General features: G+C 39.3%; 3 protein-coding genes across 3 annotated transcripts; all 3 read right to left on the minus strand.

Moving 5' to 3' along the window:
- Positions 1 to 949: 949 nt before the first annotated feature.
- Positions 950 to 14,060, minus strand: gspt1 (G1 to S phase transition 1). Its single transcript, XM_067575579.1, has 14 exons — positions 13,669 to 14,060; positions 13,353 to 13,406; positions 10,851 to 11,117; positions 10,727 to 10,760; positions 10,273 to 10,350; positions 8,854 to 9,034; positions 8,424 to 8,578; positions 8,110 to 8,250; positions 6,343 to 6,436; positions 3,259 to 3,339; positions 2,865 to 3,038; positions 2,184 to 2,273; positions 1,898 to 2,066; positions 950 to 1,719 (listed from the first exon to the last, which is right to left on the minus strand). The coding sequence occupies exons 1-14, from the start codon at positions 13,862 to 13,864 to the stop codon at positions 1,667 to 1,669; spliced, it is 1,767 nt and encodes a 588-aa protein (XP_067431680.1). The 5' UTR covers positions 13,865 to 14,060; the 3' UTR covers positions 950 to 1,666.
- A 102-nt stretch (positions 14,061 to 14,162) lies between these two features.
- dmc1 (DNA meiotic recombinase 1) lies at positions 14,163 to 18,401 on the minus strand. The gene is made up of 13 exons (XM_067575580.1): positions 17,869 to 18,401; positions 17,461 to 17,505; positions 17,219 to 17,365; positions 17,021 to 17,103; positions 16,723 to 16,775; positions 16,571 to 16,612; positions 16,380 to 16,452; positions 16,098 to 16,189; positions 15,867 to 15,940; positions 15,551 to 15,665; positions 15,357 to 15,417; positions 15,151 to 15,267; positions 14,163 to 14,501 (listed from the first exon to the last, which is right to left on the minus strand). Exons 1-13 carry the CDS (start codon positions 17,923 to 17,925, stop codon positions 14,432 to 14,434), a joined length of 1,029 nt encoding a protein of 342 aa, XP_067431681.1. The 5' UTR covers positions 17,926 to 18,401; the 3' UTR covers positions 14,163 to 14,431.
- Positions 18,402 to 19,166: 765 nt separating this feature from the next.
- tomm22 (translocase of outer mitochondrial membrane 22 homolog (yeast)) lies at positions 19,167 to 22,008 on the minus strand. Its single transcript, XM_067576287.1, has 4 exons — positions 21,703 to 22,008; positions 21,186 to 21,304; positions 20,885 to 21,002; positions 19,167 to 20,296 (listed from the first exon to the last, which is right to left on the minus strand). The coding sequence occupies exons 1-4, from the start codon at positions 21,790 to 21,792 to the stop codon at positions 20,222 to 20,224; spliced, it is 402 nt and encodes a 133-aa protein (XP_067432388.1). The 5' UTR covers positions 21,793 to 22,008; the 3' UTR covers positions 19,167 to 20,221.

The following is a 22,008-nucleotide window of genomic DNA, read 5'->3' on the forward strand; positions in this document are numbered from 1 at the left end:
TGTATCATCAGCTATATGTTATACATCTTTTAATTTTTTGGCCACATTTCATATTCATCAAAGAACATTTGCAGGTAAAAAGTTGAACATTTTGGTTTTCAAAAGGGAGGTCAAACAGTATATTGATTCAATTCAATTTTCCTCTAATCCAAAGGCTGTAAAAACTACGAAAGTCTGTTTTTTGTTTAAAAATGTTATATGATCTGTAATATCCCCTAGCTCAGTGTTTGTTGTCTTTAAAAAAAACAACAACAAACAAACAAAAAAAACGCAAGATCAATATTTTGATATTATGGTTTCCATCATTTCATTCCTCATTTTATAATATTTGGTGCAATATTTACATATTTTTTTCTCTTTTGTTGTATGTAAATCATTGTCTTTGATGTACCACTGTACTTTGTTGGTTACATATTGCACTTAGGTTGATTGCAGCTGGATATGGCACTATTGCCCAAGTCAAATTTCCCCTCAGGGACAATAAAGCATATCTTATCTTCAGTATATGATCATTTTGTGGAAGAAGAAACTGTAACTATTTCTTACAATATGTCAATAAAGAAGATGAAAGCTAAGAAAAGCTTTGCTTTACTTTTAAAATGCTTTTTCAAAAAAAAATTGAATTTAAATCAGAATTTTTATATTGGATTTTAAAAAAGAAATTCTCACTTAAACCTAATGCTTTGAAAAATATAAATCATAAAATAATGTAAAAAGTAGAATTAAATATAGAATAATTAGGTAAACTTTGTCAGATTTCAGCTTAAACATCAATACATCCTCTTATGTCAGCAAAAAGTATGTAAATTAATATAGAACAGGAAGATTATATAGTATTGAATCTTTTGGTATCAATATTAAAAATATCAGAATCAGTAGCATTGATACTTTGGCTATTTATATTTCCATCCTTATTGTTAATACTTCATAGAAAGAAAACAAAAACACCTTTCTGTTGCAGCTTGATCATTTATTTTCAGTTTAGATTATGTAACAGCTGTGTGTGTCTGTTTGTGTGAGCGTGTGTGTTTATCCTTGGTTCATCAGGGTAGTTATATGAGCTCAATCCAATCAAACCATCTCATGTGGAGAGAGACCAAACTAAAAAATTTTGGTACACCAATCCTTAAAACCAAATAAAAATGTCCACTGGATTCTTAATCCCACTCTTAAAAAGGGAGATGTGCTTTGCAAATTATAATTACAGGCTAACGCTGGTCTTTTGCAGGATATGAAATCATTCTGTAGTGTTGTTTTTTTTTTTTGTTTTTTTTTCCATTTTTCATTTTTCTTCCCCAGGCTCAGTAACACTGCATCCATCTCCATTCTAAAAACAAATGGCGTGGCCGGCCGACAGCGCCGTCAGCCGTGTGAGTACAGAAGGGGGCACATGTAGCTACATTAGTGGCATAGCTGAGCTCTCAATATGAGAAAGCTGACACACTGGACTTGGTCTCTCATTTTAAATTGTTCATCGTAAAAACTGATTCAGTCTTGTTTTCTTCATTTGACGCGATTTGTTCTCCCTCTTCACTCCTTTATTGTCGTTGTTCTTCTCTTCAGCATAGTTGTGTGTAAAGAGAGAGTAGCTGTTTGGGTCGGCTCTAGCAGCGTTTCTCCTCTGGTAACAGGTGGATCAACTCCATGCAGGCTGCCACTTTTGTATTTAGTCCTTTTCTGGCACCAGCTTCAGCACTTTGCCGATAGCGATAGTTTTGCCTGGTGGAAGAGAGAAGATGTCAGGCATCCACGACTATTTCTCAATGAATTACATAAGCAGTTAAGTGGAATTTGAGTCAGTCGTCCACAAAAGTAAATAAATAACAACCCAATGTTAGCAACTAAAAATTGAGATAATCATTCTAAATTACAACACACGCTCCCACAGCGTCCTGACCTTCGTCTCTCAGCGTGAATCGTCCCATCTGAGGGAAATCTTTGAAGGTCTCTAAGCAGATGACTCCTGCTGCCCGGAGCCTGGCGATGCACACCTGGTCCTGCTTAACAAAGCGTGGTCGTGTTTTGCTTTTCTCTCCCGTCTTCTTGTCCACCAGACAGATTAAGGCCTGCGGTCAGGATTGGAAGAGTTTAACCAGAGTCCAGTGAGGCCAGGAGTTGATCAAAAACAACCGGCGTCATAAAATGTTTCACTGTCAGCTTGTAAAAGCAGAGCAGTAACTTACTGTGATCTGCACTTCTTCGATGCAGGTGTGGATGTGAAGGACTGCGTTGTAACCAGGGCAAATGATTGATTTGTGCTCAATGATAACGATCTGGAACAAAAAGAAGAAAATGAGCGACTTGTATAGACAGTTTTAAAATAAGAAGTCACAATCAGTTGATTTGACAAATTCACAATATATGGCGGTAAACCAGTGCAGGATATATTGAAAATAACATTTAACTCACGTGCCAGTAAAATGTGTCTATTTTTGACTGATAAATAAACAAGTGCCAGCCGCCACACCAGCCTGCTCTGCTAACACTGCATCAAAAAAAAAAAAAAAGGCTGCTGACTGCTGGCTGCCTGTTAACAGTGGCTCTGCATAAACGTCTGGCTTTAAAATTGATCAGCCTGCAGCACAGACATCACGCCCACAAAAACCCTGCTTGGACAGACCCTGACCCCCCCAACCATTTGTTGCTGTTGCTATGCCAACCTGCAAAAGGATGCATGCATTTTTGGAGAGCAGCAGGAAAGGAGGGGGATGGCAGAGGATTAAATGCGGGAGCATGTGGTGGAGCATTTATTCATTGGAATCAAACGGAATAATGAGAACGAATCAAGATGTAAAATGAGAATACTGATGGCAAGAAGGGAAGTTGACTTTTGACATGTGTTGTTGATGTGCTCTGGTCTTCACCTGTGCGTCAAAGGTGCGGCCAGAGTGGCAGAGGTTGTCAGGGCTACAGAGGATGAAACCAGGCAGGATCTCTTCTTCCTCAATGCCCTTCAGCCTCAACTTCAGATTCTCCCCCGGACCTGCATCATCTGTCTCCACGTCATCGCTCAGCAGGCTCAATACCTCCACTGTGTGCTGTAACACACAAAGAGCCATTTGTAAATATATTAACTAAACACATTATTGCTGCGCTGGAACAGGATACACCAAAACTGAATCCTTTCTGTCAAAGGATCGTCTTTCTGTCTACGCCGCAGTACATTTAATACAAGAATGAGGCTTCTGAGTTATTTCTGGTAGAAGGTTTATCAGTCTCATGTGAGAAGGACCAAAGTCACACAGAAGGAGAGCTCACCCTGTTTGGCATCATGACCAGCTGCTGAGCTTTACTGATGGATCCAGACTCCAGCTTCCCGAGGATAACTGTGCCCATGTCCTACACACACACACAAACACACACAATGATTAATTGGGAAATCAAAAATATAATTTAACAGTTGCTACAAATGAAACAAAGACAAGAATCCTTGCCTCCTTCAAATGTCTGGTTAAGTTTTTCTTCAGTGTAGGAATGTGTCAAAAAGAGTGAGCGAAGGTGACGCGCCAGATGGTTTGGAACCATCTGAGAAGTCGTCCTTGGAAATTTGTTTGGAAAAGGGCAGGCACTTTCATAAAATACTTGGCAGGTGATTGGATGAGCTACCTGTCTATCACTGTCTTACCTCGTGAGGCAGCTGGCTCTGCGGGATCACAAGATCATGTGAGAACCCTTATCGGACGCTATTAGGACAAGATGGATTCTCACGTGATCTCACGAATCCAGCTGCCTCACAAGGTAAGGAATATGCATCCTGTTTCATGAGTGTAGGGCTGCAACTCATGATTATTTTCATTATCGATCAATCTGCTGATTAGTTTCACAATGAATCAATTAATTGTTTGGTCTATAAAATTTCAGAAAACTGTGAAAAATGACAGTTAAAAAAGTCAAAAGTGACGTCTTCAAATGTCTTGTTTTGTCTGACCAACAGTCCAAAACTCAAAGATATTCACTTTACTATCATCTATGAGAAAGACAAGCGTGAAATCATCACATTTGAGATGCTGAAAACAGCAATGTTTTAGCATTTTTGCTTAAAAAATGACGATTATCAATATAGTTGACAACTCATTATCTGTCGCTTGTCTTATCCTTTCATCATCAAGTGGTGTGGACCACAGTAACTGTATTAGATGGACTGATATGTGTATATAAAGTACAGCATTACACTGGTGTCTTCTAACTTTTAAACTAATCTGAATTACATTTACATAGCAACAGGTATGCCATTGGTTAAAAAGTTTCATTATTCATTTTGTGGAAGTGGAGATTCAAATACCATGTCAGCGGTGAAGGTAAACAATAGGCAGAGTTACAACACATTAGTTACAACTTATTTAAGTTACAACTTATTTAATACTCTTTTGGCTAAATATATGTTCTGTGTTGCTCTTCTTTATTGGTTATCCACACACGATAAACAGCTGCCTGCTTCATTTATGGCTAAAAAAAGAAAAAAAAATGTTGCATCAACACACAAATTTCATTAGACCGCAACCTATTTATGTTTGTGAAAACTAAATCTGCTCTGGTCTAATAGGTTCAAGATGTGGAATTAAAACAGTGTTAGAGTTCACACAATTAAAGTTAATTTCTGGTGGGATTATGAGACTTAATTTAAGCATCATGCACGGCTCAAAGAGCACAGTACAGTCAGTTTTAATACCTCTCCTTTTGTTTGGGCTGGATTAAATGCAATAAGATTATATTCATTAGGATTTGTGTTTAGTTTGTTGTCTACAGAAGATTTTTTTTGAAAATTATGTAAAAGTTTTGATGTAAGTAATGAAAGTCAAAACATCGGGGGGCTAAATATTTTTGCAGGAGGGCTGGGTTTAGCCTACGGGCAGCTATTTGCCTACCACTGATTTATGAGTCATGTAAAAAAAGCTACTAAAGCTGTCATAATGCATGTTATTTTAAACCATAGACTGCCATTCATAACATGCAAGAAAACAGCAATATTGTTGAGATGTTAAACTGTGACGTTGTTATGTAACGTCGTGTTAATGCTTTTGTAAATAAAATATGCATTAAATGAGTAAAAAAAAAACACAGTTATAATCTGTATCTGGGATTATAACTCAGTATTGTCAGTATTTTTACCCTTTAAATGTTATTGCATTATAAGTTCAGCTGCTCCCTTTGCTTTTTTTTAATAAGAGTCATTGAATATTGGTTTGTCATGCAACATAAAACTAAAAAACTGCTCTGGAAATGATCCAAAAAAGCCCCAAAACATATTTCATGAGGGCAAAAAAAGCCCCATTAAAAAAAAAAGTTGTTTTCCTCCTGCCCTGCTATGAGCTCATTATATAGTGATGTTAGATGCTGGCGGGTATACATAGTGGGATGTTTGGTTTGTTGATGATTGATGTCTATGAATAATTCCATGAGAGGTGGGTTATGTAAATGACAAGACACTGAATACATCCCAGCTCAACAAAAAAAAAACTATTTCAGACTAGCGGAACACACAATTATCACACAATACTTAGAATACATGAAATTTTAGAGGAGAAACCACTGAGCGCTTCTACTTATACATGCATATTTCAACAATGTGACAGTAATAAAAACACATGAATCACTTCTACAAAACTGGTAGCTACAGACTTCTATGCTGATACGAACAAAACGTCTTTCACTGCCTTTACTGGGACAGAGAATATATGAATTAACCATCCTGTTTGACAATCATTGTTTCCAGCACCCCAAAAATAATCAGGGTAACTGTTCTACCCACAGCTGTGAGGATCTGCTGAAAGCTCGGCTGGATGACGACCATTAGTATGCAGCACCCAGTTAACTGAACCATAATCCTGTTACATCAGGAGAACACCAGTTGGGATTACTTAGTCATAAAACCACTACATAAGGCTCTTACGCAATCACAGGAAGAGAGGAGCTTTTTAACCAACAGACAGACAAGAGGATGAAAGGAAAAGACGACATACAGTATGAAGAAAGGGAAAGAGCTGATGATTAATGTAGGGACGACTGAAAGAGCTCCAAAATAACTCAATTCCAACAACACTTACAGTACGTGTTGAACTGCTTCCAATATCCAAAAGCGAGTGCCAAGAAGCTGAATTATCTTAAAGAGGAATGACTATGTTGAGGCTGCAGTGTGTGTGTGCGTGAGTAAGTTTGTGTGTTCTTGGAAAAACACCCAAGAGGAAGGAAAATGACAAACTAGAGAGAGGGAGAAAAACAGATTTTGGCCAAGTGAACAAAAACCAAAAGAAATTGAACACCCACTCATTTGCTGAGGACAGAAAACAAGCAGCCGCAGGTATGTGTTTTTCTCTCTTGAGATAGAGAATCAAAGCTTCTCACCTTGTACTTGTCTACGATTGGTAGTCTGACTGGTCCATCACTGGATCTGGTGAAGTTTGGCAAACTATCCAAGTGGGCAATAAATGGCAAAGCCCTGGTAAAGAATGGGGGGAAAAAAAAAACCCTATCCATTACCATAGTCGTGAAGTTCATGAAATACATTCCACTCTGTTGAAGTTATCACAGTTATCATTTCTCTGTGAGTCCAGCTTCTGTGACCTTGTGTCTTCAATGGCTGATTTGTTTGGGCATGACTATCTGTTTCAAGTGCATTCTGGGAAAAATATGAAGCCTCAAGCAGTAGAAAATGTAAAAAATGTTTCCACACAAACCAATTCATCTACAAAAATACACCAAAATTAAAATTGCGCATTTTAACGCAAAGCTACAATCTGTGTCTGTTTATTTCACAAAAAACATCTGTATTTGTGTGGAGAAGCTTTACATCGGAAGTTGTTGGAGCTTGTTTCCACTGCTTCATTTTTTGTTTTCTTCTGCCATTTATACTCCTCATACGTATACTGTATGTATACGCTGAGCTGCTCACTAAATATACAACAGGACCCTCTTGATCACAAGAAGCTGCATCTCAATGAGCTTATCCCTAAACTACATAAATAATACATAAATAACATCATATTTTGAACCATGTAGCTACATAAAGCAGTGTAACTGTTAGAGGTCAGGATGGACAGCATAGCGTTGGGCCGTACAATATAATTTTTATTTATTAATACTGTATGATGGAGATCGTGTATGTAATGTGATAATAATACATATTATATTAATATAATGGGAGGTGGCCCAGATGAATATGATGTTAGTCTGAAGTATGCATGATAAAAAAATAATAAGAAAACTATTGATGAAAAAACAGGCCACAACAGCTAATTGGGCCATATTGCATAAGGGTGAGCACGCAGTTGGAAGAGGTCCAGATGTAAAGTTGGTTTGAAGTGTCTATGAAAGAGAAAAATAAGAAAGCTACAGAAGAAATCTGAAGTGACGGTCTCTAGCTTCAGCTCCTCAATGTCTTGTCTACTGTCAAGTCACACAGGGTGCCAGGCTTCAATATCAAATAATGAAGTAAAAAAATAACACCTGGGAATCAAGCTTGATCCTGCAATGCACTGCTAATCTGATAAAAAAAAAAGTCTGAACACTTAAATTAAAACAGTCTACAGCTCAGAGATTTTGGCAGATAGCATATTTGTTTACATTCTAGCAAATCAGCTACTAGCCGATCCTGTTGGCACCGTACAGACAACAATCACTCTTTATTACTTTGATAATGAAGAAGAAGTCTTAATCTGATGAAGATGAGATCTGAGGTGATAAGGAGAACATTTCTCTACTACTTCTGAACAGATTCATGGATGTGTTAATGATTGATGATCAAGAGAGTATAAAAAAAAAGGGTGAGTTTTGCTGAGTATTAGAAGAGGAGGTGTGACATTTATGGCAAAAATGATTAACTGGGGGAAAAAACTGACCCAGAAAAAAAAACAAATATTACTCCAAAAATTCAGATGCTCTCTGTATTGTATTTGTATTAATTTACATCCCTATTAAAATACACCTGTTGAAATAAATAAACACACAAGTGCTAAGATGTGATGATTTTCTACTTTGTTAACAGTCATATTTTGATCCATCATAGTTCAAGTAAATGGATGTGTGTGTTACTGTTAGTATATTACAGTATTACATTATTTTCCTTGTGGATCATGTACATACTGTACAGTGAGATTAACACAGCCCACTTACGTGTACCAGGGGCATTCAGGCACGGGGTCCTTGAGGTTGGCACCTGTGAGACCGGAGCAAGGCATAAAGTGGATGTCCTTCTTGGGGTTGAAGCCCACCTTCTTTAGAAATGGCACCAACTTCTCCTTACACTCCTCGTACCTGCGGGAGGGGAAGGAAAAGACGGATTATTTACTAAAAAAAACCAAATGTGACATCATGGATTTTTACAATTTTGGTCAGCCTTTTTTATGTTTAGCGTGGAAATGCCACTCCCAGAGCGTTAAGACATTAAAATTCACGTCAAATCTTAACATCACCATGACCCTGTTCACCTTTCTAGGCTCCAGTTGACAGTGGGATCATCCATCTTGTTGATCAGGACAATGAGGTGTTTGACTCCTGCTGTTTTAGCCAGCATGGCGTGTTCCCGAGTCTGTCCACCCTTCTCAAAGCCGGTCTCAAACTCCCCCTTTCTTGCTGAAATCACCTGATACAAACGAATAACAACATTTAGAACAAGTATCATCTTCTTTATCTACGTTCTGTCAACTTGTATATAGGAAACATGACAGAGATGGACCAGAAGTGGATTATTCTGCAGGAGCGGTCTGAGAGATTAGACATATACATAAAAAAAAATGTTATACACTTACAAGCAACCTGTATGCGTCACTACAGGATTTAATCTGTGTGTGTCTGAAGTTTAGGGTCAGTTAGGGTTAGATGTACGTATGTCCATGTGCCCATGTTAGTCCATCTCACCAGGACTGCCAGGTCAGCCTGTGACGCTCCGCCAATCATGTTGGGGACGAAGCTCTTGTGTCCCGGGGCGTCGAGGATGGTGAAATGTTTTTTCTCGGTCTCGAAGTAAGCCCTCCCAACCTCCACTGTCTTCCCCTTGTCTCTCTCCTCCTGGTTGGTGTCCAGAGCCCACGACAGGTACCTGCAGTAGCCATGGTTGTTTATTAACTTGCGTGGAAAACATGGCAGATGTTACCAAAAAAAAAAACCTTGCCATTTTTGCGTAAACGTCAAAATAGGGCTGCAGCTGACCATTATTTTCATTATCAGTTAATCTGCTGATTACTTTCTCAAGTCAATGATTAATTGTTAAATGCTTAAAAAAAGCACAAATTCCTCACATTTGAGAAGCTGGAATCAGTAAATATTTGGCCTGAAAAAACCTGGAATGATTAATCAGATATTAAACTAGTTGCGGATTAATTTTCTGTTGACTGATTAATGGATTCACGGTTGCTGCACGCTTTTTGAAATCAAATGTAAATGCTTTTTAAGACCTTTTTAAGACCTTGATAGAGAAAATTTAATACCCTTTCCAGAGCAAAACATACGCACATCAGGGCTGAGCTTTATGTTTTAATCAATTTGACGACATTAATAGGGAAATTTTCTGGATGATTTTGTATTTCCATATAACAATCATATGTAAAATCACATAAAGTGATCAAACTAATGGCAAATGCAATGAACTGTGTCCCACTGTTACGCTTCATAAAGCATTTTAATTACAGTTTTTCTTGGAATTGTTCATTTTGACAACACTGTAAAACCATAAGGCTGTTCTGGTTATAGTTAATTCTCCCCATTAAGACACATACACGTTACAGTATCTCTACCTTTCATCCACTAACAGTCTATTAAATCTATAAACTCCAGCAGTCACCAAATAAAAAGTCTGCTCCTCTCCTTCATGCTGGCTCTGCAACATTATTATCCAGATTCTAGCTACTATCAGAAATAACAGAGACTTTGTGTCTCCTCTGAAACCCCCTGGCTAACTGTCTTTAGCTGAGCTTCATCCGCACTGTTTTGTGTACTTCTTTAATCCTGTTACCTTTGAGAGAGCAGGTGGCCTGTGGAGAACCAATTGAAAAATTACCAGAAGAAGAAAAGAAAGAGCTGAACTGGAGTGAGTCACGACCGAAGAACAAACCATATTTAAATGAGTTAATCCCATGTGGAGATACTTCTCACGCAACTAGGCATTGCCTCAAAACTTAACACCTAACTTAATGAAAAATTCTTAAAATCTTATTTAAAACTTTTTAAGGATCTGTAGGAACCCTGGGACTGATCGACTAGTTGTTGCAGCTCATTAACATATTTTATGCAGCTTCATTTATTCCAATCTCTCTCAGAAAGAAGACGAGCCCTCCTCACCATGTCTCCCTGTTCTTTTCCTTGGCTTCCCTTTCATATTTTTCCAGGGTTCGCTTGTCCACCATTCCAGTTAAGTACCTGGAGAAAAAAACACAGCAAAGGGACAAGTTGGAAAAACAGGAGCCGAGAAGATGACTTTATATTTATCTGTGGCATTACAGTGAGAAGTGAAACCTAAGCTTAAACTGAAAATACTGTTGAGCAAGAAGGAACCTGATGTATTCTGAGTAAAAGATGACGCAACACAAGTGCAAACATTTTTCTGCCAATCATAAACATTGAATTTGTTTTTTTATTTTCAAGATCTGAATGTAGTTTAAGTTTTCTTTACTGTGGGCAAATTTAAAGGCAAACAATACCACATTTAAGAGACATTTAAGTACTTTGTCATTTATTGTGGAGCCTCTCAGCACTGTGATCTGCCAACACACAACATGAAAAATTCATCACTCACATGATCTGTCCTCCGATAGTCGATTTTCCAGCATCTGACAGACAAAAATGTGTAGAAATATTATAAGATGAGCACAGCATGACTTAGATAAATTAAAATACACACATGTATGAATGAGACGTACCCACGTGACCGATGAAGACCACGTTCACGTGTTCTTTCTTGGGGGCATCTGGTGGTGCCGGGGCCACTTTGGGTACGGGCATCTCCTCCTCTTCCTCCTCCATCATCTCCTCGTCCTCCTTCCTGGCGGCTCCCTTTTCGCAGGCTCCCCCCGCCGCCGAGTCCTCCTGTCCTCCGCCTCCTCCGCCTCCCCCCGGCTCCTCCTTCTGCTCCCACGTCTCTTCCTCTGTGGTCATGTCTGCCTCTGTGGCTCCGTTCTCCACGGGAGCTGCGAAGCATAAACGTTCACTAAGATGTTATTCTGTTCGTTAACTTGCTGTTTTTAAATGCATGAGGTGGGAAATGAATATAAGCCGCCATGAAAAGCAGGCAGTAAGAAAGTAAAGCTGCAGACTGCAGATCATGAGTGTATGATTTTCAACCTTCATTCGAGCTGACACATATCTGCCAGTTTGATCTTTTTTTACCACGTTTGCACAAATATTCGGAATAAGATCCTCTCCTGGACACTTGAAACACACACAGACGAAAAATCCAACTTCAAAGACAGAGCTGCACTGAGTAACATCTTCTTATTCATCTGTATCTGTGCACCACTATCATTCATCTGCTCTGCCTATCTTAGACATTAGAGCTGCGACCATTAATTGATTAATAGACTGGTTGCCAACTATTAAATTAACTGCCAACTATCGTGATAATCGATTTATCATTGAGAGTCTTTTTTTTTAAGACGAAAATGTCAAAATTCTCTGATTCCAGCCTCTCAAATGTGAATATTTTCTGGTTTCTTTAGTCTTATATGACAGTAAACTAAATATTTTTAGGTTGTGGAGGATGTGAGGATGTCACATTAGGCTTTGGAAAACAGTGATTGATATTTTTCACCATTTTCTGACACCTTATGGACCAAACAACTAATCCATTGATCATGAAAACAATCGACAGATTAATCAATAATGAAGTTCGTTAACCAATTTGACTTAACAGAGCTCCATTTGTTGTTTTATTATAAACAGGGTGGCTATGGCTCAGGAGGTAGAGCAGGTCGTCCACCAATCAGAAGATCGGTGGTTCAATTCCCCGCTCCTCCAGTCCACGTGTCAAAGTGTCTTTGGGCAAGATACTGAACCCCAAAATTGCTCCTGACAGCTGTGCCATCGGTGCATGAGTGTGCGTATGAATGGGGCTGCAGGTTGGGAGTCTCTACCATCAGCGTGTGAATGTGGCTTGTAGTGTAAAAGTGTTTTGAGGGGTCAGAAGACTAGAAAGGTGCCACATAAGTGTAGTCCATTCACCTTTACTTCCATTTTTAAAATCTAGATCTAGATTCTGAGAGGCACCAGCTTCTATTACAGATTTGCCTTCAATCTACATATGTTGTTAAAAAAAAGGCCTTGCGGATGGCATATGCTCATAAAATTAATTTACCTTCACTAGCAATCTACTCAACGTTGTAACGCTTCACTGTGTGTGATCTGCTGTCAATCATTTACTAGTTCTGTCCACTTGTTAGAAACACAATTATCTGCTGAGTAAACAAGCACAACTCAAATAAATAAACACTAACAAGAGTACATGGAAATCTGTTGAGCCCCGCAGAGGAAGCAGCCTCCCATGGCAACACACAAATAAGCCTCCCATTTCCATAACTATGAAATTATGCAGCCCAGCAGTCATGCACAATGCCTATTTTCTTCTCAACCCGCGTCTTTTATAATCAGCCTGTGAGAAATTGCTGCTGGCAACTCAGAAAGCTATTCCTGCCTTGACTTTGTCAACGGTGTCTCCGTGCTGTAATTATAATTAGTCGTTCAGACATGCTCAGAGAAATTTGAATATGTGCTTTATAAAAAAACAAACAAACCCAAAAAACAAGTACTGGAACAAGCGTCATCATGAATATCTGTCATTTAGAGATAAGAGAGCGAACGGTTTCTCAACACCATCCTTAATGTGTTTCTATCTTTTATATAAACACTACTTCTGATCATTAGATTCTGTCTTTGTATCACTAAAGTCAAGTCAAGTCTGGCTACAGCTGCAGCGCTCAGCCTCTCCATTAAAAAACACTAAAACAGCATCAGTTCTCTGTAACTCTAGTAGAGGGGCACAGCGTCCTGGGTCAGGTCAGACATGTGAATGAACCTAACTCAGGCGACTGTATTTTTCTGAAGTAATCAAACACAAGGGCAAGGCCTTACATGCAGTGCTTGACAGCCATCACAATGTGTGCCAATGGGATGTCTATTTCGGGCATGGACAAGTGAGGTTGCATCATATTAGACATGAGTCCGTGCACTTAGGTTTACCAATGCCAGCAATCCAAATATGGTTCCTACAAGCAAGGAATGAAAAGTAAGCATTCAAGTATACCTAATTAACATGAAGTTTGGTGTGAGGTTTCAAACCTGGCTGCAGGTACGTGTGCACACGTGAGCACAGCCGAGTTTGTAACTTAATAACGTGAACACACAATGCTTACAGTACATTTTATACGTACATTGCACACAGGCTGTTTCTGCCACCTCCATGCTGGCAACTGGATCAGGGGCACCTTTGAGGAGAGAAAACAAAGCATGTCAAACTTTCATAAATATTTATAAGGCAAGGAAGGTCGCGTTTTTCGCTTTGTTGTGACTGCTGTTACGTTATAAATCAGCTATACCCCTATTACAACACATGACAAGCACTCTGTCGACTTGTTGATTAGTTAGTGGAAATGCAATAACTGTGGTACTGGCTGCAGACAGGAAGGCTAACTTAGCTGGATTAGCAAGCTAAGCTAACTTCCAACCAGCTGTCTGGTATTCACCTACCGTCTGAAGGCGGCATTTCCACGGCGCTGGCTTGAAGGAAGCTCGGTACAAACACCGGGGCGTTAACGTTGGGGACAAACGGCTTGGCGTTGACGTTGAGGGCGGCGAAGGCGGTCGGGAGCCCTGCCGCGGCAGCCGGGGCCTCGGCATCCTCCTCCAGCTCCCACGAATCCGGGGCTGTGTCTCTCGAGTCCATCGCTTCGTTTTTCAGAGTTGACAAGCTGTCCACTGCCGGTAAAGGTGTTTGATTTTTATGGTTCCGTTAAAAGGCGTTTAGTTGCTGGTGTGTTTAGACTCTTAGCAGCACATTTGGTGAAGTTGCCATTGCTTTGTGAAGCCTTGCCGAGGGGAAGTGGTGCTCTGCCGCTGCACGTCCCGCAAACACCGCTAGAGGCCAGCAGCTGACTTCAGCTTAATGTCACCAACTTTACATCTCTGCAGGTAAATGGAGCAATCTCTCCTCTCATGAATAAATAAAGATGACAAACTCCAAATCTGTTGTCCATTTTTTATTAACTCATTAACACTAAAAAAATACCACAAAGCACATAAATACAATTACATTTCTCCTAAAGGGGATCAATAAAGGTACATCTTATCTTAGAATAAATACATAAAAAGCAACATGGTATAAGATTGCCCTTAAGAGGGTTATACAAAGTTATAAAACTGAATAAATAAATAGGTTTAAATACTTTAAATAACTTTGAATGAAATGAAAACAGGTAACTGTGCTAATATGCATGTGTCTGCCTTTTGTCCCTCACTCTTTGGCGTCGGCGACTCCTCCAGCAGTGATGGCAAAAGTGGCCTCATTCTCTGGCATATCAGGACTACAAGAAGTCAGGAAAAGGACATCAATTAGTAACTTAGAGTTGTTGTGAAGTCACAAACTTTGAGACATTGGCTTTGAGTCCAATCAAAGCTCAAATTTGATCACTGATACATTTCCACATCTTATTTCTACAAGTGTACATATGTATGTTGATGTGCAGGTACAAAGATAGATTAATATTGAAAATAGATGAGTGTTCAATACTCTTGGGTTGGAATATTACTTTAGGACATTTGATAAGATATTTAGACACAAAAGCAGTGTTGAACTTTGGTCAAGACTTTTCAGGCCTTACGTTGAGCAATATGTGAAAATCTAAATATCTTGATCGGCAGAGGAACTTGTTCTGCTAACACAACATTTGGGTTTATGTTTATCTCATCTGACAACATGGTAACAGATAATAAAACTGCAACTGTCATTTGCAGTTAAAATATTCAACTATTTAAGAAATCTTTGGGTGCGAGAACAGTGATTAGTGACAGTGAAATTTCAAGTCACAATCAAAAAATCTAGCAAAGTTATTGGTGATATATAATACATTATGTAATTACAATACCGATTGAAAAGAATGATAAATATTGATGAATTATGGCAAAACAATAACAAAATGTTTTAATGAGGATCTACACTAAACTGCTACCTACCTGTCAAATATCTTGGCGATTCTCATCTCTCCACGTCCCTTCCTCAAGCTTAACCTCGTGGTGGAGGCGTGGGCCAGGATGTGTCCACCAATCGGCTTCTTGGGATCAGCTTGAAACCTTAATGACAATGTTGTACTGATATAGCAACAAAACTTTTCTAGCATGAAACTTATTTATTCATAATGAGGAAATTCGCCGTCTCTTACGTCATTCCTGCACCGGGATCAGCTGTCATTTGGTTGGTAACAAACACAGCTACATTGTACTCTAAGAAAAACATACAACAACAATAAAACATGCAACATTAACTTCTGCAGGTGTATCCTGAAATAAAAACATAAAGCTGATTTTCATGTTTTTTTTTTCCATAAATACACGTCAGCACACTCCTGCTTCAGACCTTCAGAGATCTTCTGCAGCCTGGAGAGCATCTGAGCCAGTTTCTGTTGCCGCTCAGCCAACTCTCCTCGACCAGAGAAGTCTACTCGGAACAAAGCCATGATGGAGTCAATGATCTGATGACGAGGAGGAGCAGATGAGGAGAATGGAAAAAAGTAAGGGACACCTTTTTATGGAAGTTATGCTTTTGTTTATCACACATTTACAAGAAGAAACTTAGCTTCACAGAGAGGGTGACTAAACCAGGAGGGCAAAGTAAAACCAACAAAATAATGAATATGTCATTAGGTGTTTACAGAGTTTGCTCTCTTATTTACCAACAGCTTGAAGACTCCTCCCTCCTCGTGGAATTTGGCTGCTACAAAGTCCAACAGCTCCATCTGGTGTTCACCTGGAGAGAGAGAAGAAACGTTTAAGCACAGTTGAGCCCAACTCACTTAGAGATACTCAAACATCTCAACACAAACTGCTCTGTCTTTGCACACCACAACTGGAGAAAAGACACACTATCAATGTTTTTATAGTCTAAATAAAATGTATGTTCGCACTGGTGTAGGCCCGGGCATAAAGCACGTTGTCCAGCACAGCGTCATGATCCACATTAAACCTGTCAGCTATGTCTCTCAGTCTGTCTGGGCGACTGGAACCAGACAGGTAGAAGTCAAGGATCATGGGAAACACAACAGCAGAAGCACACAGCAGTTAGATTCTGATACTAAAATAATATCTCTCATTAACATGTTTGTTGTCATGCCAATATATGATTTTCGCACAAACCAAAGTGCAAATGTCATAATGTGGTATGGTTGTTCTCATCAGTGTGAGGATACAAGGTGTTCTCTGTGTCGATGAAGATGATCTTCCCGCCCGAGTAGCCGTCCTCCCCCGGCAGCTGAGCAGTGACTGAACAAAAACAACCCAGAGTCTGTTTTATGTAATTGCTTTGATTCGTACTGTGTTGTTTTAGTAAGTGCATTGCAGCAGACATGTTAAAAAAAAAAAAAAGAGATTCTTTACTCACCACAAAGTGTGTGGGAGAGCTGAGTTTTCCCTGTGCGGAACTCTGTAGGATGAAATAATGTTGTGAGTTTGATAAATGATACACTAATGACACACTAATAATACACAGGAAGACATGATGGCAAAGCACATCACAGTAGGGTGTCTCCTCACCTCCAAAGGCCTCTGTGATAGCCATACTCTCTATTCCTCCACCCAACAGTTTACTGTAGAGATAAAGCCATATGTTGAAGCATGGATATTTCAATAGATATACAATCAGACATACTAACTCTTTATTTTTATCCATCCAGCCACAGTATCTGATGGTGAATCCCAAAACTACTATATTTATTGTTACTTTCACTCTGTTTGAAGACTAATAACTGAAGAAAACTATATGAATTAACTGAAGCTACTCTATCTGTATCTACATAGTCCATGTTCTTAAACATTGAGAGTAAATCTTAACTCGAACTCTTGGCTCCCAGTTGTGATGTGGAACACCTGCTTCCTTTTCGCACTGTACTCGAAGGCGGTCTGGAAACCAGCATTCTATGATGTAAAGAGAATGATCTACCATGTATTAATAACATACATATGTCTATTTTTTCATCTTATTTAAAAACCAATTAATTCCTAAGACAACATGGTGAAAGTCCCATTTTACCAGCATTTTCCCAGCAGCCTCCTTGATTTTTTCCACTTTTGCTTCTGACAGGCCCTTGATGTTGCACAGAGCCTTGCGAGTGGTCATCTGGATGCCTTTCACAGTGCAGATACCCACTGACTTCAGCTTTTTGATGTCGGCCATGTTCTGTGGTCACAGGCAGGGAGAAATGGAGAGATGTTTACGTAGACAGCTGACTTTCAATCTGATGGGTGTATGTTGAGGTTCTGTTGCTTACTCACAATCCCATGTTTCTGTAGGAGGTCAATGTCTTGGAAAAAGGACTCCTGTAAGGTGGAGGGAAAAGGGTATTTGAGACAGTTGTTGGGCAGTAAGTTAAACATGACTAGCTTTTTTTGTATTCTCCTCTAATAGCTTGTATTGTGATTGTAATTTTTCATATTAGGTAAAAATAATGACTGAAGGTAATTTTGGTCCTGAGATAAGTTACCAAAGGTTTGTCAGTTTCACAAAATCTTGTATTAAGTGTTTTATTATTTGACTTCTGTACAGTTCAGTCATTGCAATAGTTTTTAGGTACGCTGACACGTTAACGTTCATGGTAAGTTACTGTATTTAGCCTAATATAGCTTCTACTTATGAAGGCGTTTGTTAATGTTAGCTAAAATTATTCAATAGTTATATCTCACCTCATCATCCTGAAAAGTAGCATCATCTTCAACAACCTGGTCCTCTACAACTTTCATTCTGAATGTTGTATGGATTAAATGTTGTAGATAAAATGTATTTTGCTGGATTTAGATAAGTTAACTTACTGTCAGTACACTAAAGTTATGATCTTTAGTCGAGGTCAAGTTAACAGCTAGCTAGCTTGTTAGCTCTCCTTTACTCTTTCAACAGCTCTTAAGATCAACAACTGTTCAGTAAAACATTCAAATTAACAAATTAACTTATTTGATTATATTAACAAGCAAACAACACAAAGCAAGTGGCCAAAAAATGCTGTTTAAGTTAAATAGCAACTTCTCTTTGATCATTAATTAGCTCGCGCAACTGGCGGGAATTTCTGACTTTAGACGCATTAAAGTGCAACTGGAAATTATATTTGTACCAGTTGAGCGACCGTGAATATGGCTGACCCAACGCTTAATAACCGTTGCTGTCTGTGTCGGCGTCAGTGTCGCACTTGGGGACTTTAACGGACATGAACAACTCCATAAAGTTATTTCTAGCAAGGTTTGAATTTTCAAAAATGCCAAGTTTTTACTGCTCTGAGGCAAAACAAAAAGAGACAAAAAGTTCCCATTACAACGCCCAGTACCAGGAGCCGAAAAGGGTCCCTGAAGGCAGCATTTGACACAGACATTCATATAATAATGTAAATATATATATTTTTTAATTTTCTGGACTCCTTGTAGTAATGTTTGGAAATGTAAGCACTACATTGTGGATCTGGTTCATATAATTGTGGTGTCTTGTAAGTCCATGCAGCCTGGGGATAGCATGCATGACACAGTCACATAAACTACTATATGTCATCACTACAATAATAAACGTTTTTCACTGCAAACATGACACAGAAGGAAAAGCACAGGTGTCTGTAATTACTGATAATAGTTGCTTTCCATTTAGGCACTATATGTCCAGGGCTCTGGCAATTAGTTATGTTATTAATAACACCTATGTGTTTCCTGCAATGGCAAATGAAAATGTCTTCTGCGGAAAAAGGTGTACAAGAAATTTGGGTCTAACAGCTATACTTAGAAAACAATTACATTATTTTGGCTTTTGTTACTTATGTTAGAATAACAAAATGCAGCAAAATAATAAGCACTACATGATACCTTACACTAACTTTAAAAATGTAACGATAATTGTTTATGCCTTTAATAATATAATCATATCTAGTCTTTTCTAAATCTTAATTATGCATAGTTACATGACTTACTCACTTGTGTATTTGAACTGCTTGAATGTAAAAACAGGATTTTCCATTTGATTTGGTGTTTTAATAGCGCAGTCTTATTGAACACAGAACAGAGACATGGATTTGTTTAGTGAACAGAGGCAAGAGATCAGAAAATTTTCACATGAACGACAACAGAGAAAAGAAAATAACATTCTCTAAAGACCGTACGTAGTAACATTCAGACATTTAGCATCAAAACGTTACCAATCGTCACTACCACACTTGTCCAAAGACATATGAGGCGTCTCCTGTCTTAACTTCACATGCTACCAATGTAAAACAACACAGCAATCTTTGAATCTCTGAACAGCATGAAATCTGGTGTCGTCGACTTATACAATCCATTGTTTAAAACCAGAAAACTATTTCTAAAAATCAATTGCTGTGGCCAGTTTCAAGTGAGATTGCACTTTGATATACATACACAGTACAATGGTGAATTGTGACAAATAGACAGAAACGCACCACGTAGAAAAGAGCGTCATGTAACTCATAGAACTTCCAGTGGCCAATGTGTATATTAAACTAATATTATAGTATGCTCCCCTTGTCATGTGGCATCTGACCTGTCTGTCACATATTCTGTTGGCATAATTCTCCACAAACAAGTGAAACCAGCAAGCACATGATGACGGACAGAACTTAACATTCTTCAGACTGCAAACACTGAGACATATTGGTAACCTCCAGATTTTTTTCGTTTCATTTATCCACCTGTACCTGTTTACCCCTAAGAGAACACATTATTTATGTTATAGAAGTATTCATTTAAAAAAAAGAAAAAAGAAAATAGAAGCACAGTGCTTCTGCAAATCAGTCTCTGCATTATGTTGGAGTAAGGAGAGACAGTGAGAGAGAAGCGTCAGACACGCATCACATCCTCCTCCTCCTCTTAGCCAACGCAACACACAGGAGTGAGCCTAAGGTTTTGCGTGGTTGGCACACAGCTTTTTCTTCTTTTTATTTTTTATTACTGCAGTCCTTCGCCCTTCTCTATGGTCTCTCTGTCTCTCCTCTCGGCCGGTCTCCACATTATGGTTTGTTATCGCAGCAGATCTCAGGCTTCCTGTTCCTCACATCTTCCCAGGAGCAGGAGGCATCATGCCCGGCATCCCACCAGACATTCCAGTGTTGGGACCCAACAGGATCTGTGGAGGGAAAGAGACATTCAGGTTGTTCATCCATGTGCTCACTTTGTCCAAAACATATCACACCATCTGTCCTTACAATTGCATTGGAGCTGCAATGATTAGTTAATGAATCAATTAATGTGAGGATTTACTGCTTTTCTCTGTCTTATGTTATTATAAACTGAATGTCTTTGGGTTTTAAACTGTTAGTTGAACAAAACAAGATATTTGAAGATGTTATCTTGGGCTCTGGGAAAAATGAATCTGCAGTTTTTCCATTACTTTTTGACATTTAATAGACCAAACAATTTATTGATTAATTGAAAAACTAATTAGTTGTAGCCCTAAATTGTATATTTAATAAGTTTTGACAATCACATGTATTGAACTACACACCTCCTATTAACTGTTTTTATTGGGGCAAATTTATGACTATAGTTGCTCTTCTTTCGTACGTGCAGTAGAACAAATTATGCACTTTATTATTTAGTTCATTTAAGTTCACACTGTCTAATTACAAGCACACAAGCAATAATAAGTGATTAGACCCACAGAACTGTGGTAACCTGCTCGCCCACAGGAGTAGAAGTTGAAACAAACACTCACCTGTCTCTGCTGTTGAAGCTGCTGCTGCTCCAGCTGTAGTCTTTCCGTCTCAAACACCACAGGCAGCACCAGGATCATGAAGGAGGTAGTGCCCACCCAGAGGGCCGAGCGGGAAAAACTGAAACAAGTTAACAACCTGATTAGTTTCTGCTGTCTCAAGATGTGCCAGTCTGAAGTGTGTGTGTGGATCTAGGAATTACTTTTTCCACATGTGTGACCCATTTAGTGGATGCATGTCTAAATCAGGAAGGCAGAGACAGGACTGTGTGTGTGGGATCAGTGATAAGGTGGAAGGACATACCTGTAAAACTTCTTGGCCAGTGACACAGAGCACTGTGCAGAAACCTCGGCAGCAGTGCGAACTGTGTCAGGGAACATCTCTGTCAGGCCCCACAACCTCTCCACCAGAGTCTCATCCAGCTTGAAGAGAAAAAACACATCAGACATGAAACTTTACAGCAAAAAGACTGACTGAACAGCTGCTAACATCTCTCATAAGAACATACAGAGAGAAGAAATCCACATTCATTTATCAACCACAATCCTGACGTTTGCTACAGGTTGGTTTAAATGGTGTTAACTCAGTGGTAAATTGTCTTTAATACTGTCATAACATTCAAGATAGTAACATGATAGTGAAGCGAACAGCTGATTAAACCGCAGTAGGCAACTCAGGTAGCTAGCTGGTTAGCTTTGCTGCTGCCAGCCTAGTTCAGCCAAGAAAAGGACAAACTAGGAAGGACGCAGTGCGACTCTATAGTGATTTTTTTTATTCAAATACATATGTCCGAGCTGCCCCTGAATGCCTGGCTACTTACATCTTCATCTTCATCGTCGTCAATCTCGTCCTCGGGGGGCCGGGTAGACACCGGGCCCGCAGCGGGGGAAAGCTCCTCGATAGTGGCCATGTCTCCCGCTAGCTGCTCCTCTCTGTCGGGTTACTGTCAGCTGTACGCACGGCGAACAAGTCGCTGGAAGACACGGTGAAGCCCACAGTCAGTTTAGTGTATTTCTGATAATCTCCCAACTGCTTTCTTTGAAGCTAAATGCTACTAGACGTGCACCTGGTCCGACGAAAGCCTGAGGTCACAGTAAGAAAGCGTGAGAGTCGGATGACGGCAGCC

The sequence above is a fragment of the Thunnus thynnus genome, chromosome 20, assembly GCF_963924715.1.
Source record: "Thunnus thynnus chromosome 20, fThuThy2.1, whole genome shotgun sequence".
Lineage (NCBI taxonomy): Eukaryota > Metazoa > Chordata > Actinopteri > Scombriformes > Scombridae > Thunnus > Thunnus thynnus.